The sequence below is a fragment of the Salmo salar genome, chromosome ssa21 (assembly GCF_905237065.1).
Source record: "Salmo salar chromosome ssa21, Ssal_v3.1, whole genome shotgun sequence".
Lineage (NCBI taxonomy): Eukaryota > Metazoa > Chordata > Actinopteri > Salmoniformes > Salmonidae > Salmo > Salmo salar.
The window spans coordinates 32058700-32077729 of NC_059462.1; the positions used below are offsets into that span (position 1 = coordinate 32058700).

General features: G+C 44.4%; 1 protein-coding gene across 1 annotated transcript in view; it reads left to right on the forward strand.

Moving 5' to 3' along the window:
* The window catches only part of LOC106582188 (ephrin type-A receptor 6), a 218615-nt gene that overhangs the window by 183202 nt on the left and 16383 nt on the right, over positions 1-19030 (forward strand). The window contains exons 8-12 of the mRNA XM_014165015.2: positions 1609-1896; positions 5058-5166; positions 14731-14801; positions 16111-16239; positions 16842-17027. Of these exons, the coding sequence (XP_014020490.1) occupies positions 1609-1896; positions 5058-5166; positions 14731-14801; positions 16111-16239; positions 16842-17027 (783 nt within the window). The remainder of the gene's footprint in view (positions 1-1608; positions 1897-5057; positions 5167-14730; positions 14802-16110; positions 16240-16841; positions 17028-19030) is intronic.

Sequence of the window (19030 nt, forward strand, 5' to 3'; positions counted from 1 at the left end):
GTGTGTGTGTGTGTGTGTGTGTGTGTGTGTGTGTGTGTGAGAGAATGAAGTGCCCTTTCAGCTGACTCATTATGCAAAATAAATCAGCTAATTTCAATCAGCCATGATATTATGTTGTTGTTTAATTTTAGCTTACATTTGGGAAGCCTTACTAGCCTGAAAGGCTATTATGTTCTTCATTATTAAGAACAAACCAAGCATTGAAATAAATCAGGAGGCAGAATTAGTTTGAGCTCACAGCACTAAACTGCCTGCTGGAAATGCAGCCTCGACACGAAGGTGATATGACTGTAGGAAACATCCATCAGTCCAGTTACTGATGGAGCTGAAATAAACATAGGAGTTTTAATCATCACACTGTGGGTACGGGTTAGTTAACTTTTGAGAAGAGTTTGTAATTCTCATAATAGTGTTTATTGTCCTGTTTTCCTTTACTGATATTTACTTGTCATTTTTCAGGCCCACATTCCTGTATTGAGTCATTTTGTGCCAGCATGGTAATGTAAGAGAAATGTGGGCGATAGCATGCTATTAAGGCCTACCTGACACCACTTTTTTATAAATGGGGATAGTATATTCCACTGGCTTCCTGCCACATAGGGTATCTAAATCAGTTGGTTTCAGCTTTTGGGGTGAGGAGGGGACAAGGTGTCTATGGTATTCTATGTCAAGTCAGGGCCGACTAAAGCCCCTTAAAGTGTCTTTCTTCTAATGATTGATGATTACTCTCTGCTCCTTTTTTCCAATGAATCCTGCACCTATTTGAAATCCTCTTGCCGTCATAACCTACCCCCTACCTTGGCCGTTACACAGTACAGTTTGACATCCCTGATAAGAAAGTGTTCACCATATATTTTGAAAGGTTTTAATAACACCGGTATTTATGTAGATACATCTTAGCGAACTGTTTACCACCTTGAGTTAATAGGATATTAATTAGTGAGAGGCTGATATCACCTGCCGGTGGCTGTAGTCAAGCCCTGGGCCAGTATTTACTCAGCACTAATGTAATCAACACACGACTAATATGATTTATATCAACACAGCTAACTAACCGAATCTCCCAGGTAGACCTGTTATCACTGGAGGATCCACAGACGCTAGTATGACTGTAAAACCCCTAATATTTGATATTAAGATAATTGGATGCTCCAGGCTTATCTCTAGGAAAGCAAAGCCTTTCCTGTGAAATGATGAAGCATATAATCAGAAGCTGGTGTCAGCCTTCCATCACTACTCAGATTAAATGGAAAGATGGCACCAACAGAGAGGGCTGCCTCACTTCTAGTTCTTAGGAAACTTTGCAGTATTTCGTTTTTTTATGTAGTATTCCTTACATTGTTTGAGCCCAGAATTTTTTGGGGACATATATTTATATATTCTTAATTCCATTCCTTACTTAGATTTGTGTGTATTGGATATATGTTGTGGAATTGTTAGATATTACTTGTTAGATATTGCTGCACTTGTTGGAACTAGAAGCACAAGCATTTCGCTACACCCGCAATAACATCTGCTAAACACGTGTATGTGACCAATAAAATTTGATTTGATGTTAGTAGTTGAACACCTGACCTCTCTAACCTTCTCTCTGATTGGTCCCTCCAGGTCCCTTTATGGTGGGCGTGCTGAAGAAGGACTGGGCATCTCAGAACAGCATTGCCCTGTCATGGCTGGAGCCAGAACAGACATCCCTCCTGGTGGTCGACTATGAGGTCAAGTACTACGAGAAGGAACATGAGGAGTTGAGCTACTCGTCGACGCGGACCAAAGCCCCCAGTGTGATCATCACAGGGTTAAAGCCCTCCACCTGCTACATCTTTAGCCTGAGAACACGCACCTCCGCTGGACACAGCGCCTACAGCCCCAAATACGAGTATGAGACCACGGACGACAGTGAGTACCTCGTACCGCCCTCTGTGTCTGTTTCATGACCCCTAACACTTAACCCTAGATGTAATCAATGAAAAGATAAATACATGAACTTGCCAATGTGCTGGTGATGTTGTTTGTATTTATATTGACTTTTAGAGAGGCTTTACAGCTAACATTGAAGTTGACAGAGCGTACTGATGTATATAGTGTACAGATGCGTCATTGATCACTCATGCACTTTTCTACCTGTATTTATTGTCTGTATATGTCCTTTTCTATGCTTTATTGTGTGTTTTTATGTATACACAGAGCCACAACCAAAATGTTCCCACGGGGATAATAAAGCCATACTGAATACTAACATACAGACCTGTGTTTGTGGTTCTGTCCAATATACTTGGTCAGTTCTTGAAGGGGTTCTTTTTTACCTTACCTGGCCTGCCTTTGTTCTGCCCTTTAATCAAGGAGAAAATACCCTCCCTCCTCTCCCCTGTATCCCTCCCTTTCTGCTTGTCCCCGACCTCTCCATACCTGCTCTGCCTCTCCTCCCATCTCTCTCTAGCTAACCTCTTCCTTCCCCATCTACAGTGCCTTCCAAAAGTATTCAGACACCTTGACTTTTTCCACATTTTGTTACGTGACAGCCTTATTCTAAAATGGATGAAATAAATAAAACATCCTCATCAATCTACACACACCGCCCCATGATGACAAAGCAAAAACAGGTTTTTAGAAATGTTTGCTAATTTATAAAAATAAAAACAGAAATACCTTATTTACATAAGTATTCAGACCCTTTGCTATGACACTCGAAATTGATAATCCTTGATTTTTTTACAACTTGATTGGAGTCCACCTGAGGTAAATTCAATTGATTGGACATTATTTGGAAAGGCACATACCTGACTATAAGGTCCCACAGTTGACAGTGCATGTCAGAGCAAAAACCAAGCCATGAGGTAGAAGGAATTGTCCGTAGAGCTCTGAGACAGGATTGTCGGCACATCTGGGGAAGGGTACCAAAAATGTTCTGCAGCATTGAAGGTCCCCAAGAACACAGTGGCCTCCATCATTATTAAACTGAAGATGTTTGGAACCACCAAGACTCTTCCTAGACCTGGCCCCCCGGCCAAACTGAGCAATCGGGGGAGAAGTGCCTTGGTCTGGGAGGTGACCAAGAACCCGATGGTCACTCTGACAGAGCTCTAGAGAAGGACAACCATCTCTGCAGCACTCCACCAATCAGGGCTTTATGGTAGAGTGGCCAGACAGAAGACACTCCTCAGTAAAAAGGCACATGACAGCCAGCTTTGAGTTTACCAAAAGGCACCTAAAAACTCTCAGTCCATGAGAAACAAGATTCTCTGGTCTGATGAAACCATGATTGAACTCTTTGGCCTGAATTCCAAGCGTCACGTCTGGAGGAAACCAGGCACCATCCCTACGGTGAAGCATGGTGGTGGCAGCATCATGCTGTGGGGATGTTTTTCAGCGGCAGGGAATGGGAGACTAGTCAGGATCAAGGGAAAGATGAACGGAGCAAAGTACAGAGATCCTTGATGAAAACCTGCTCCAGAGAGTTCAGGACCTCAGACTGGGGCGAAGGTTCATCAGGTTCAACAGGACAACGACCCTAAGTACACAGCCAAGATAACACAGGAGTGGCTTCGGGACAAGTCTCTGAATGTCCTTGAGTGGCCCAGCCAGAGCTCGGACTTCAACCTGATTGAACCTCTCTGAAGAGACCTGGAAATAGCTGTGCAGCAACGCTCCCCATCCAAACTGACAGAGCTTGAGAGGATCTGCAGAGAAGAATCCGAGAAACTTCACAAATACAGGTGTGCCAAGTTTGTATCATCATACCCAAGAGGACCTGAGGCTGTAATTTCTGCCAAAGGTGCTTCAAAAAAGTACTGAGTAAAAGGTCTGAATACTTATGTAAATGTGTTATTTCTGGGGTAAAAAAAAGAAAAGAATTGCTACATTTTCTAAAAACCTGTTTTTGCTTTGTCATTATGGGGTATTGTGTGTAGATTGATGAGGGGAAAAAAACATTTAATACATTTTAGAAAAATGCTGTAACGTAACAAAATGTGGAAAACTCAAGGGGTCTGAATACTTTCCAAAGGCATGACAGTCATGACAGCCCTTTAGATTCAACCCTTTCACACACATCCACACAAACACACAGGCCTCGGTCTCATTAACGTCAATCAGGCCCGACTGCTTAGTTAGGCTTCAGAGTGTGTGTGAACTCCTGGTCAGGAGAACCGTCCTGTGAAGTCCTCTACCCCTCTGATCAGCTGTGTTCCTCTCTCCCCGTCTGACTGGCAATTATCTCTGTCCAGTCCCCAGCTACACACACACACACACACACACACACACACACACACACACACACACACACACACACACACACACACACACACACACTTCCGACCTTCACACATTCAAGCGTACACACACACTTACAAACGTATTGGCGCCGATCCTCACACATCCACGTATACATGCGGGCACAAATGCTGTCACGTCTGGGTTGGGGGCTATGCATCCTGATCTCCAATTCATATTCATTAAGTGTAAAATATTGTAGAAATACGTTTTGCTAATAGCAATCATCTTTCAATTATGTGGGATTCTTTAGCCCTGTGAAGAAACAGAGAGGAGAAATAATGAATATCAAATGTGGCTAATTTTGGCAAATGATCAGAGACTAAATCACAATTTCATGAATGAATAATATTAATTAAATTGCACCAAGCATATGAATGATTCCTTTTAAAATAGAATGGTTGTCTTTCAGACCAAGAGTTCATCAATCTCTCCATATTCATTTCAAATTAATTAATACTAACAATATCAATTATTACTAATAAAAATGCTTTTCTCTCCTCAGTCTGATTTGATAAAGATGTTTTAAAAGTGGTATAGTTATATTGTCTTTTCTGATTTTTTTCTGACTTAATCATGTGAATGTATATTGTTTTTGTGATGTCACTTCTTCCAGTGATATGGCTATATGTCTATACTTGTGATGTCATCTCTCTTCCAGTGATATGGCTGTATGTCTATACTTGTGATGTCATCTCTCTTCCAGTGATATGGCTGTATGTCTATACTGTAAATCACTTAATAGGTCCAGACAATAATCACTCAATTGATTTGTCCCCTCCCCGTAGCGTCGGACATGGCGTCAGACCAGGGTCAGGTGTTGGTGATCGTCACGGCAGCCGTGGGAGGCTTCACTCTCCTCATAATCCTCACCCTCTTCTTCCTCATCACCGGACGGTAAGACACACACACACACACACACACACACACACACACACACACACACACACACACACACACACACACACACACACACACACACACACACACTTCTTAGGTTCTTGGGAGATGTCCCAAAGGAGTAGTAGGTCAGCACCACAGACAGGGCTGTAGGATAGTTCAGCACCATGGACAGCACTAAAGGTGTCTTCAGGAGCATTGACAGGGCTGTATGATAGTTCAGCACCATGGACAGCTCATCACTATGGACAGCACTAAAGATGTCTTCAGTTGCACTGACAGGGCTGTAGGATAGTTCAGCACCATGGATAGTTCAGCGCCATCGACAGCACCAGAAAGGAAAAGGCGAAGCGAGAGGGATAACTTGGCCAAAAATCTGTCTTCTCGAGCAGGTGGCGTTGTTCAGTTTCTTTCGCACACCAAGGGAGGAGTTTTTATATACAGTAGAGGTCAAAGAGAGAGTGTAGAATTTGGTCAGCAAACAATGTAATGACTTATTTGCTAGGTGTAGGTTTATTTGATCAAATACATTTTTTGGAATGCTTAGGTTACTACGAGTGTACTGATATAAGTAGGACACGTGACATCCCGGCAAATTTGAGAAAAAACACTTTATATCGGAGTTGTCTTGAGATGGCTCTGCATACAGTATTCACGACATGAGGCTAGTGGCATAGCATCTCTCTACATTGAATGCAGGCGGTTGACGTCAACACTCCTCATCGAATATTCAAGTATTAAAATAAGGAGATGTAGTAGTCTTCAGTAGTACTGACAGGGCTGTAGGAAAGTTCAGCACCACACTACTGTGGACAGCTCCCTCTGTACTGAGAGAACTACATACAGTAATACAATGGCATTTCACACTTCATTTTTAAAAGTTTGAAAAGTACCCAAAGAACAATTAAAAGTAGGATGTGATGAAACCTTAGAGATGACCTTCCAGTCTATGTAGGTGTTAAGTCTCTGTTCTGAAAAGCTTTCTAAATAAGGGAGTGCGCTGAGGCACTGTGAATTTAGAGAAGTAGCGTCAAACAGGAACCCGTTAAACCAGGACTGTCCCTCAATCCTCATGTGTGTATCTGTCTATGTATAGGTGACCGTCCGGCCTGTGTAGGGGTGGGTCTATCTCTGTACTCTACTCTAAACCCACACTATTGCTCTTCACTTCTACTTCAGGGTTATCTTTCAACACTCATCCCTCTCTCCTCTCTTTCCTCACTCTCTGATCCCTCTCTGTCCTCTCATCATTCTGTCTGTGCTCCTCTCTCTTTCGTCTCTTTGCACTTTCTCCTCTCATCCTCTCCTCATTCTCTCCTCTTTTATCAGTGGAAACACAGTGGCTTCAGCATGTAGTAATGACTCAGTGGATATTAGGGTAGAGAGTAGGTTGAATTACATTGACTTTTAGATTAAAGCTCTGGGCAGGGTTTGATACTGAAAGGTGTGTGTGTGTGTGTGTGTGTGTGTGTGTGTGTGTGTGTGTGTGTGTGTGTGTGTGTGTGTTTTTGAGCCCGTGTGTTCGTGAATATCCTAGAATAGCCTTTAAAGCCGCAACACTATCCTTTACACCCTTTTTTGAGAACACCTTTGAAAAATTGTTTGTGTGTCTGTCTGTGTGTGCGTTCAGTCTTTGTGTGTTTTCAAAGCCAGTGATTCAGTGATAGAGTGGTGCTAGACAGGTCTGATAAAGGAGCTTTAATCAACACACTGACCCCATCACTGGGGGGGCTACAGTCAATAGACAAATCCACCTCTTCTCTCATCTCTCATCTAAAGAGATGAGACGAGTATCCAAGATGGCGTAGCAGTATGACATGTTTGTTTTTGTCCCGTGTAAATATTCAGTTTTTCTTTTCGTTTTTTTGTTGTTGTATACATTTCAATATATTTCAATCTCTTTTTTTCAATTTTCGGATTAAATATACCTTCCTGCAACCCGCCTCACCCAATGTGGTACGGATCTGTTATTGTTTAGACCTTATAACTGGAACCTCCATCAGAAGCTAGCCATCAGATGCTAACCAGCTAATTAGCTACTAGGTATTTAGTCATTGTTAGCCACTGCTAGCGATCTTTACCTTTAGCTCAGACACCAGCCGCTTTAGCCCGGATAATACCTGCGAGTCTGCACAGCGCGATATCAGCCCTGAGCATATCGGACTGCTTTTTTCCACTACATTTCCGGATTCCTGCCGCATGTTCTGGACCATCACACCGGGTCATCGCAGCTAGCTAGCTGCTACCGAGTGACTATTGTGGCTAACGCCCTTGTCCAGAAGCAAGCACCAGTTAGCCCATCTCCCGGCTAGCAAACGAAGTACACCAATTACAATACCTCTCTTGCCAATTGGCCTGGACCCTTGTCAACACGGAGCCCCGCCGATCCATGACGACTGGTCTGCTGATGTAATTCGGCCGATGTGCTCTCAACCGGCCTCTGCGTCGTGGATGTCGGCAAAGACCCATCTGCTAGCACAGGCCTGCTAGCTTTCTGAACTCCTGCTAGCCTAGCGTAGTAACGACTACCGAACGGCTCCCTGTTTCATCTATTGCTGTTCATTGGACCCTATGATCACTCGGCTACACAGCTGATGCCAGCTGGACTGTTCATTAATACGGTACTTCATTTTGTTTATCTGTCAGCCCCAGCCTCGAACTCAGGCCCTGTGTGTAGCTAACTGACCCTCTCTGCCCATTCATCACCATGTACCCGTTGCTGTTGTCTTAGCTGTTTACCCATTGTTGTCTTACCAGTTGTGGTCTTAGCTCTCCCAATCAACATTTGTGATTGCTTTATACCTCTCTCTAATGTCAATATGCCTTGTATACTGTTATTTAGGGCAGCTCTCATTGTTTTATTTTACTGCGGAGCCCCTAGTCCTGCTCAACATGCCTCAGATAGCTCCCTTGCCCCACCCCCCACACATGCAGAGACCGCACCTAGCTTAACTGGCGCCTCCAGAGATGCAACCTCTCTCACCGTCACTCAATGTCTAGGTTTACCTCCACTGTACTCTCACCCTACCATACCCTTGTCTGTACACTATGCCCTGAATCTATCCTTCCACGCCCAGAAATCTGCTCCTTTTATTCTCTGTCCCCAACGCACTAAACAACCACTTCTTATAGCCTTTAGCTGTACCCTCATCCTACTCCTCCTCTGTTCCTCGGGTGATGTAGAGGTTAACCCAGGCCCTGCATGTCCCCAGGCTCTCTCATTTGTTGACTTCTGTAACCGTAAAAGCCTTGGGTTCATGCATGTTAACATCAGAAGCCTCCTCCCTAAGTTTGTTTTACTCACTGCTTTAGCACACTCCGCCAACCCTGATATCCTTGCCGTGTCTGAATCCTGGCTTAGGAAGGCCACCAAAAATTCTGAAATGTCCATCCCCAATTACAACATTTCCGTCAAGATAGAACTGCTAAAGGGGGCGGAGTTGCAATCAACTGTAGAGAGAGCCTGCAGAGTTCTGTCATGCTATCCAGGTCTATGCCCAAACAGTTCGAGTTTCGACTTTTAAAAATCCATCTCTCCAGAAATTAGTCCCTCACTGTTTCCGCTTGTTATAGACCCCCCTCAGCTCTCAGCTGTGCCCTGGACACCATATGTGAATTGATTGCCCCCCATCTATTGTCAGAGTTTGTACTTTTAGGTGACCTAAACTGGGATATGCTTAACACCCCGTCCGTCCTACATTCTAAACTAGATGCCCTTAATCACACACAAATTATCAATGAACCTACCAGGTACAACCCCAAATCCGCGGTCAAACAACAACCCCTCATCACTGTCAAACGCTCCCTAAAACACTTCTGCGAGCAGGCCTTTCTAATCGACCTGGCCCGGGTATCCTGGAAGGATATTGACCTCATTCCGTCAGTAGAGGATGCCTGGTTGTTCTTTAAAAGTGCTTTCCTCACCATCTTAAATAAGCATGCCCCTTTCAAAAAATGTAGAACTAAGAACAGCCCTTGGTTCACTCCAGACTTGACTGCCCTTGACCAGCACAAAAACATCATGTGGCGTACTGCACTAGCATCGAATAGTCCCCGCAATATGCAACTTTTCAGGGAAGTCAGGAACCAATATCCACAGTCAGTTAGGAAAGCAAACGCTACCTTTTTCAAACAGAAATTTGCATACTGCGGCACTATTTCCATTACTAGTCTGTTCAACCTCTCTTTTGTATCGTCTGAGATTCCTAAAGATTGGAAAGCGGCCACGGTCATCCCCCTCTTCAAAGGGGGCGACACTCTAGACCCAAACTGTTAGACCTATATCCATCCTGCCCTGCCTTTCTAAAGTCTTCGAAAGCCAAGTGAACAAACAGATCACCGACCATTTCGAATCCCACCGTACCGTCTCCGCTATGCAATCTGTTCAATTTTCAGGCCGACTCTTTTCTCTGTATATATCAATTATGTCGCTCTTGCTGCGGGTGATTCTTTGATCCACCTCTACGCAGACGACACCATTCTGTATACATCTGGCCCTTCTTTGGACACTGTGTTAACAAACCTCCAAATGAGCTTCAATGCCATACAACACTCCTTCCGTGGCCTCCAACTGCTCTTAAATGCTAGTAAAACAAAATGCATGCTCTTCAACTGATCACTGCCCACACCCGCCCGTCCGTCCAGCATCACTACGCTGGACGGTTCTGACTTAGAATATGTGAACAACTATAAATACCTAGGTGTCTGGCTAGACTGTAAACTCTCGTTCCAGACTCATATTAAGCATCTCCAATCCAAAATGAAATCTAGAATCGTCTTCCTATTTCACAACAAAGCCTCCTTCACTCAAGCTGCCAAACATACCCTCCTAAAACTGACTATCCTACCAATACTTCACTTCGGCGATGTCATTTACAAAATAGCCTCCAACACTCTACTCAGCAAGTTGGATGCAGTATATCACAGTGCCATCCGTTTTGTCACCAAAGCCCCATATACTACCCACCACTGTGACCTGTATGCTCTTGTTGGCTGGTCCTTGCTACATATTCGTTGCCAAACCCACTGGCTCCAGGTCATCTAAACTCAGCAAAAAAAGAAATGTCCTCTCACTGTCAACTGCGTTTATTTTCAGCAAACTTAACATGTGTAAATATTTGTATGAACATAACAAGACTCAACAACTGAGACATAAACTGAACAAGTTCCACAGGCATGTGACTGACAGAAATGTAATGTGCCCCTGAACAAAGGGGGGTTCAAAATCAAAAGTAACAGTCAGTATCTGGTGTGGCCACCAGCTGCATTAAGTACCGCAGTGCATCTCCTCCTCATGGACTGCACCAGATTTGCCAGTTCTTGCTGTGAGATGTTACCCCACTCTTCCTCCAAGGCACTTGCAAGTTCCCGGACATTTCTGGGGGGAATGGCCCTAGCTGTCACTCTCCGATACAACAGGTCCCAGACGTGCTCAATGGGATTGAGATCCGGGCTCTTCGCTGGCCATGGCAGAACACTGACATTCCTGTCTTGCAGGAAATCACGCACAGAACGAGCAGTATGGCTGGTGGCATTGTCATGCTGGAGGGTCATGTCAAGATGAGCCTGCAGGAAGGGTACAACATGAGGGAGGAGGATGTCTTCCCTGTAACGCACAGCGTTGACATCGCCTGCAATGACAACAAGCTCAGTCTGATAATGCTGTGACACACTGCCACAGACCATGACGGACCCTCCACCTCCAGGGACCCTGGGCATCTTTCTTTTGGTGTTTTTCAGAGTCAGTAGAAAGACCTCTTTAGTGTCCTAAGTTTTCATAACTGTGATCTTAATTGCCTACCGTCTTAAAACTTCTTACGGATCATTGGGACGCTACCGTCCCACCTGGCCAACATCCGGTGAAATTGCAGTGCGCCAAATTGAAATTACAGAAATCGTAATATTAAACATTCATGAAAATACAAGTGTCATACATCGTTTAAAAGCTTAACTTCTTGTTAATCCAGCCGCGTTGTCAGATTTCAAAAAGGCTTTACGGCGAAAGCATACCATGCGATTATCTGAGCGCCCTGCACACAAAAGCATTACATACATTTTCCAACCAAGCAGATGCGTCACGAAAGTCAGAAATAGTGATAAAATAAATCACTTACCTTTAAAGATCTTCATCTGGTTGCAATCACAAGGGTCCCAGTTACATAATAAATGGTCCTTTTGTTCAATAAAGTCCTTCTTTATATCCCAAAAAACTACGTTTCAATGGCGCGCTTGACTCAGTAATCCACCGGTGTCCCTCGTTCAAAATGCATACAAAATGAATCCCGTAAGTTACCAATAAACTTCTTCTAAACAAGTCAAACAACGTTCCTAATCAATCCTCAGGTATCCTAATATGTAAATAAACGATAAAATTTAAGAAGGAGAATACCGGAGACCATTACCGGAGATAAATAACGAAGCATGCGCCCTCACCGGAACGTGCAACAAACACTACAGCCAAAATGGGAGCCACTTAGAAAAACTACAAATTCTAGCTCATTTTTCAAAAAACAAGCCTGAAACTCTTTCTAAAGACTGTTGACATCTAGTGGAATCCCTAGGAACTGCAATCTGGGAGGACTTCCTTTTATATTCCCATTCCCAGCCATTGTAATCAGAGGTGAGCTAGAAAAAAAAAGGTTCTGGATGGATTGTCCTTGAGTTTTTGCCTGCCATATCAGTTCTGTTATACTCACAGACATTATTTTAACAGTTTTGGAAACTTTAGAGTGTTTTCTATCCAATACTATTATATGCATATCCTAGCTTCTGGGCCTGAGTAACAGGCAGTATACTTTGGGCACCACATTGATCCAAACTTCCAAATACTGCCCCCTAGCCCGAAAAAGTTAAGCTGTTAGTGTCTTAACGACCGTTCCACAGGTGCATGTTCATTAATTGTTTATGGTTCATTGAACAAGCATGGGAAACAGTGTTTAAACCCTTTACAATGAAGATCTGTGAAGTTATTTGGATTTTTACAAATTATCTTTGAAAGAAAGGGTTCTGAAAAAGGGACGTTTCTTTTTTTGCTGAGTTTATACGTTTTTGCTAGGTAAAGCTCCGCCTTATCTCAGCTCACTGGTCACCATAGCAACACCCACCCGTAGCACGTGCTCCAGCAGGTATATTTCACTGGTCATCCCCAAAGCCAACACCTACTTTGGCTACCTTTCCTTCCAGTTCTCTGCTGCCAATGACTGGAACGAATTGCAAAAAATCACTGAAGTTGGAGACTTATATCTCCCTCACTAACTTTAAGCATCAGCTGTCAGAGCATCTTACTGATCATTGCACCTGTACACAGCCCATCTGTAAATAGCTCATCCAACCAATTACCTACCTCATCCCCATATTTGTTTTTGTTTTTCTGCTCTTTTGCACACTAGTATTTCTACTTGCACATCCTCATCTGCACATCTATCACTCCAGTGTTAATTGCTAAATTGTAATTACTTCGCCACTATGGCCTATTTATTGCCTTACCTCCTTACTTCATTTGCACACACTGTATACAGATTTTTCTATTGTGTTATTGACTGTATGTTTGTTTATTCCATGTGTAACTCTGTGTTGTTGTTTTTGTCGCACTGCTTTGCTTTATCTTGGCCAGGTCGCAGTTGTAAATGAGAACTTGTTCTCAACTGGCCTACCTGGTTAAATAAAGGTGAAAAAAAAAACATTGTTTCTTCTCTCATCTCGTCTCCACTCTTCTTTCCTCCTCTTCTCTTCTTTCCTCATCTCCTCTCCTTTCATCTCCCCTCCTCTTCTCCCCCTCTATCTCTGCTGTGATTTCTTCTCTGTCAATGTCCAGGCCTCAGACCTCACACAGCAGGATCCCAACCTGGCAACCCACAGATATCCAGCACTTTGATAGCCTCTCTGATCTGGCAATCTGGATCTGGTTAGGCTTGCCTCTATGGAGAAACCATGGTCACTCACAAACACGCACATACACATACACACACACACACACACACACACACACACACGCGCGCGGCGCTCACACACACACGCGCGGGCGCTCACACACACACACACACGCGCTCACACACACACACACACACACACGCGCTCACACACACACACACACACACACACACACACACACACACACACACAGTAACACTCAGGCGTGTGTACTCCCACACTGAACCCTCCTCTCTCAGTAATGAGTGCTCTGATTGCTCTGCCCTCTGTCTAATTCCAATCAGCATCATTTAAACCTTCTTAATGTCAAAGTTGTGGACAATGGAGAACTTTCACTTTTCAACCCAGACCCCTGTCTATTTCTAAAGACTGTAATCTCTGTCCCCCTCTCTGTCCCTCCTCTCTGTCCCCCTCTCTGTCCCTCCTCTCTGTCCCTCCTCTCTTCTCCTCAAAACTGGCTAACCAAGCCCCTGACTCTCTCTTCTCTCCTATTCTTAGCTCGCCTCTGATGTAAGCCATGCAGTTGGACTAAATATACCACACACATACCTCTGTCTGTCTGTCTGTCTGTCTGTCTGTCTGTCTGTCTGTCTGTCTGTCTGTCTGTCTGTCTGTCTGTCTGTCTGTCTGTCTGTCTGTCTGTCTGTCTGTCTGTCTGTCTGTCTGTCTGTCTGTCTGTCTGTCTGTCTGTCTGTCTGTCTGTCTGTCTGTCTGTGTATTTGTGCTGATATGATTATTACCTGTGAAATGGCTCATGGACGGGGCTGTAACCTCCCTCTCTTACTCTCTGTTTCTCTCGCTCTCTCTTTTATGTAGTTATCAGACTGGTGCCAGCACTAACTCACCTCTTCTGTCTCTATCACTTTCTCTGTCTCCCCCAATCGTCCTCTCCCAGCCTGCCTAGGGGCATGGCAGCCACAGCTACACCCTCTGTGTCTGTTAATAGTCTACTTAATTATCTAATCACCACTATAGATAAACCGTGCCTCTCTCTCTCCCTCTCTCTCCCTGTCTCTCCCTGTCTCTCTCCTGTAGATCTGTAGACTAGATGTTAATTACTTCCTGTTCCTCCAGCATGATAAAGCTAATGAAGTTGACTGGCTGGAGTGTGAACCTGTGATCCTCTCCACACTGTGTGTGTGTGTGTGTGTGTGTGTGTGTGTGTGTGTGTGTGTGTGTGTGTGTGTGTGTGTGTGTGTGTGTGTGTGTGTGTGTGTGTGTGTGTGTGTGAGGATGGGCTCTTATAGAGAGCAGTGTCTAAATGTGTGGTGAGTGTATGAGGAGCGGTGATCAATCAAACACACACCCAAACACATCCCAAGTCACACAAACACATTCCAAGTGTACACACACAAACACCCAAACACATTCCAAGTCTCACACACACACACACACACACATAACACCCAAACACATTCCAAGTCTCACACACACACATGCAAACACATTTTAAAGTCACACACTCAAACACATTCCATGTTACACACGACTGCTCTGGTGAAAGTGCAAATAGAAAGGTGTTGATCCAAGTTTCTCAGAGAAAATGTTCTCCAACAACACCACTCGATACAACACTCAGTTTGGTTTAGTAGTTCATCTCTCTAAAGGACAATGTGTCATTGTGTCTCCCAGGTGTCAGTGGTACATCAAATCCAAGATGAGCTCAGACGACAAGAGGAGGACCAACTATCAGAACGGAAATGGTAGGACTTCTGTTTCTACTCTCCTTCTCTACTCGTCTTTCTCTCTGCCTCTCTCTTTCTGACTCACATCACTTCACACCCAATTTGACCAATTCAGGTGAACAGACGCATTTCATTTGATTATTTCCACCTCCTGTGAGTGTTTGTGTTGAAAGATAAATGGCTAAACTGTGGCGAGACTTAAAGCTTAAAAATAGATTTCCCACACAAACACCGTACCTTATTGAGCGTCTCTGTCCATTTCATGCTAAAGAGAACTATTCTGGAAAAAAACACTCTGTGGACAATTTGCATACAATCAATTCTAACCATGTCTGCCATTCTCAAGCCTCCATTAGTTTAGATGTAAATGTGGATGAAGTGTGTCCCTAACCCCTGGCCGTAGCAGACTTTGAGAGATTGGTAACACCCTCGCTCAGTTTTACAACACAGAGAGGGAGGGGGAGGGATGCCAGTAGGAGTGATACATTGCCAACTTTAAACAAATCCACAGAACAAAACGTTCTGAAACACCCCTCCCTCCCTCCATCTCTCTCTCTCTCTCCCCCTCCATCCTCTCCTGCTCGCTTCCTCTTCAGAATCCATTTCAAGTCATCTGTGTGTCTTACCTTTTGGCTGAATCTAGTTATAGCTCTGCCTCTCCTCTACCTCTTTCTGTCTTTCCTTCTCTGTCTCTCTTTTTCCCCACATCCACTGTGTTTTATCTCTGAGATGAGCGAGAGGGGGAGAAAGGAACAGAGGGAAATGACTCAGAAGGAGATAGGAGGGTGGGGGGGCAGTGGTAGAGAAACAGACAGACAGCAAGATGAGTTCTGAGAGAGAGAGTCCAGCTGACAGGACCTCTTACTGCCTTCCCTGTGTGTGTCTCCTCTCTCTCTCTGTTAACAAATAGGCTTGACTCCATACAGACTGTCTCTGTGTTTCAGAGCTATCCTTGTCCTCATCAGTGGAGGACATAGAGGACACTCTCTCTTCTCATCCTCCTTCTCTCCTCTCTCCTCCTCTTTCTCTCTGTTCTTTCCTGTTTATTCCTCCTCTCTCTCCACTGATATCTTGACTTATCGCTCTAACCTTCAGAGTTGTGTTTCATCCAGAAGTGGATGTTTGAGGTTGATTGTGTCTTCAGGTTAATGCTGGAGCTCTGTTTTGCATGACCATTGATTGTTCTGTTTGGAGACTAGAGGTTGTTAACAAAGACGAGGCATAAAACAGCAGGTAGCAAAGTTACCAAAGGCAGAACCCACTCTCTCCTCTCTTGACCTAGAATTCATTATCGTCTCTCCTCTCTTCTCCTCTCTCCTTCTCTCAGCCCTCCCGTACCCAGGGGTAAAGACCTATGTAGACCCGGACACCTATGAGGATCCTACTCAGGCTGTCCATGAGTTTGCCAAAGAGATTGACCCAACCCGGATCCGCATAGAAAGAGTCATCGGAGCAGGTGGGCACTCTATCCTCAATTATCCATTCAATTCGTCAAGCTTCATTGGCATGGAAAGAACAAGGTAAATTATGGCAACTATATATATATATATTCAGTACTCATTACAGAAGATCCTTTAGATTTGCACAGTATGCTCTATATATATACCCTAGTGGATGTGAGAAGATCTGGCATCTGGGTGTAATATGCCATAATATGCCATATGAAGCAATCTGTTTTCATTTTACAGAAAGGAAGTTAATTATATCTCTCCTATACAGTAGAGAGCCTGTGCTTCCCCTCCCAGCACTTGATTTAAGACTACATTCTCTCTGCTCAGTATAACAATCTAACACACACACACACTCACAGTGGGGGATATGAAAGCTGTTAGAGCTTTAGAGAACAGAGGAGAGACTATGGATTGATTGTAGGCTGATAGTTCAAAAGGAGCAAAGAGACATTTTAGAGAGTTGAATAATTCAGAGTTAAACGTGTGGTGGAGTTGTCTCTGTACTGCAACACTGCCCTCCAGTGGTTTGATATGGTTACTGTGTGTGTGTGTGTGTGTGTGTGTGTGTGTGTGTGTGTGTGTGTGTGTGTGTGTGTGTATATTCCAGGTGAGTTTGGGGAGGTGTGTAGCGGTCGTCTGCGGACGCTGGGGAAGAGGGAAATCGCTGTGGCGATAAAGACACTGAAAGGCGGCTACGTGGAGCGCCAGAGGCGGGACTTCCTCCGAGAGGCCAGCATCATGGGACAGTTCGACAACCCCAACATCATTAGGCTGGAGGGCGTGGTCACCAAAAGTAAGGAGGATTATAGGAATTGTAGTTGATTGTGTTTTTAGGAGTTTACATGGACAGACAGACAGCAGAAAGTGTGTGTTTATGTGGGACAGATGCCTCTAACACCGAGAATGAGTCATTACAACCAGCCATTCCACATAGCTGCATATGCCACACACGCTACAGCACAATGCGTAGCAGCCATTCCACTCTAGTCCACTGTTCTGTACAGACACCTGTGTACGCCACACTGTCACTTTATCCATCTCTCTCTCTCTCTCTCTCTCTCTCTCTCTCTCTCTCTCTCTCTCTCTCTCTCTCTCTCTCTCTCTCTCTCTCTCTCTCTCTCTCTCTCTCTCTCTCTCTCTCTCTCTCTCTCTCTCTCTCTCTCTCTCTCTCTCTCTCTCTCTCTCTCTCTCTCTCTCTCTCTCTCTCTCTCTCTCTCTCTCTCTCTCTCTCTCTCTCTCTCTCTGTCTCTGTCTCTCTGTCTCTGTCTCTGTCTCTGTCTCTGTCTCTGTCTCTGTCTCTGTCTCTCTCTCTCTGTCTCTCTCTCTCTCTCTCTGTCTCCATATGTTGTTTCCCCTCCTCCACTCCAGAGTCTAATTAAAGGAGAGGTATCAGGGTGTGACTATCTTACCTGAACAGAAACATCAGGTAACGCTCTACACTCACCACTACTTTATCCTCTCAGGAGTTCCTCTGGATTGGCTTCTGCAGGTACAGAGAGATGGAGGAAGAGTGAGAGGTAGAGAGGAGAGAGAAAAAGAGACGCTAGACAGGAGTTAGAGAGAGAGAGGTCATGATCAGATGAGCTCCTGCATTTTTCAGCATGTTCTTAAAAAAATATAGATTTAGAGTTAGATAAACTTGGATTTTTTTGTCAGGAACATATACAGAATGCTACCCTCTACAACATAACCTTCACTCCAAATCAAAACTCCAAACCTACAACATGATTTTGGACGGAAGTACAGAATCACCTGGAAGGCTTACAGCTACCAAAGATTATTATTCCAACGCGATACAGCAAATGTTCTGGAAAACAACAGAAACCTGAAAACACCATCCAACCTGGAACCGAGTGAGTCATGTTTAGTCTGAAGCTATATTTTATTTCCAAAAGCCAAGAAAAATACATGACATTACTTTATAAGGACTGAATGCTAAATTAAGGCTGCCAAGCTTGATACAACTTCAATTAGCACTGACGTGTCAAGTGAGAGGTGTCAAAGCCCTTTAGCCCAACAATGGCAGGAGAGTGGAACAGTCTACTCCAACCAAATGGAGAGGCCTTAGCAGCTGCCTCCTGCTGTTCAGAGGTAATTAAATACAGTACCCTGTGTATGTAAAGAATGATAAGGCAAGAAAAGACATCAAAATGAAGCTCCTTATGGAAAATCAAGAGACTATTATAAAAATGGGAACATCAGCAACCTCATCTTCCACACAAACCATCCCCTGGCACAGTGCTATATTAACCAGACCATCCCCTGGCATGGCACAGTGCTATATTAACCAGACCATCCCCTGGCACAGTGCTATATTAACCAGACCATCCCCTGGCATGGCACAGTGCTATATTAACCAGACCATCCCCTGGCATGGCACAGTGCTATATTAACCAGACCATCCCCTGGCACAGTGCTATATTAACCAGACCATCCCCTGGCATGGCACAGTGCTATATTAACCAGACCATCCCCTGGCATGGCACAGTGCTATATTAACCAGACCATCCCCTGGCACAGTGCTATATTAACCAGACCATCCCCTGGCACAGTGCTATATTAACCAGACCATCCCCTGGCATGGCACAGTGCTATATTAACCAGACCATCCCCTGGCATGGCACAGTGCTATATTAACCAGACCATCCCCTGGCACAGTGCTATATTAACCAGACCATCCCCTGGCATGGCACAGTGCTATATTAACCAGACCATCCCCTGGCATGGCACAGTGCTATATTAACCAGACCATCCCCTGGCATGGCACAGTGCTATATTAACCAGACCATCCCCTGG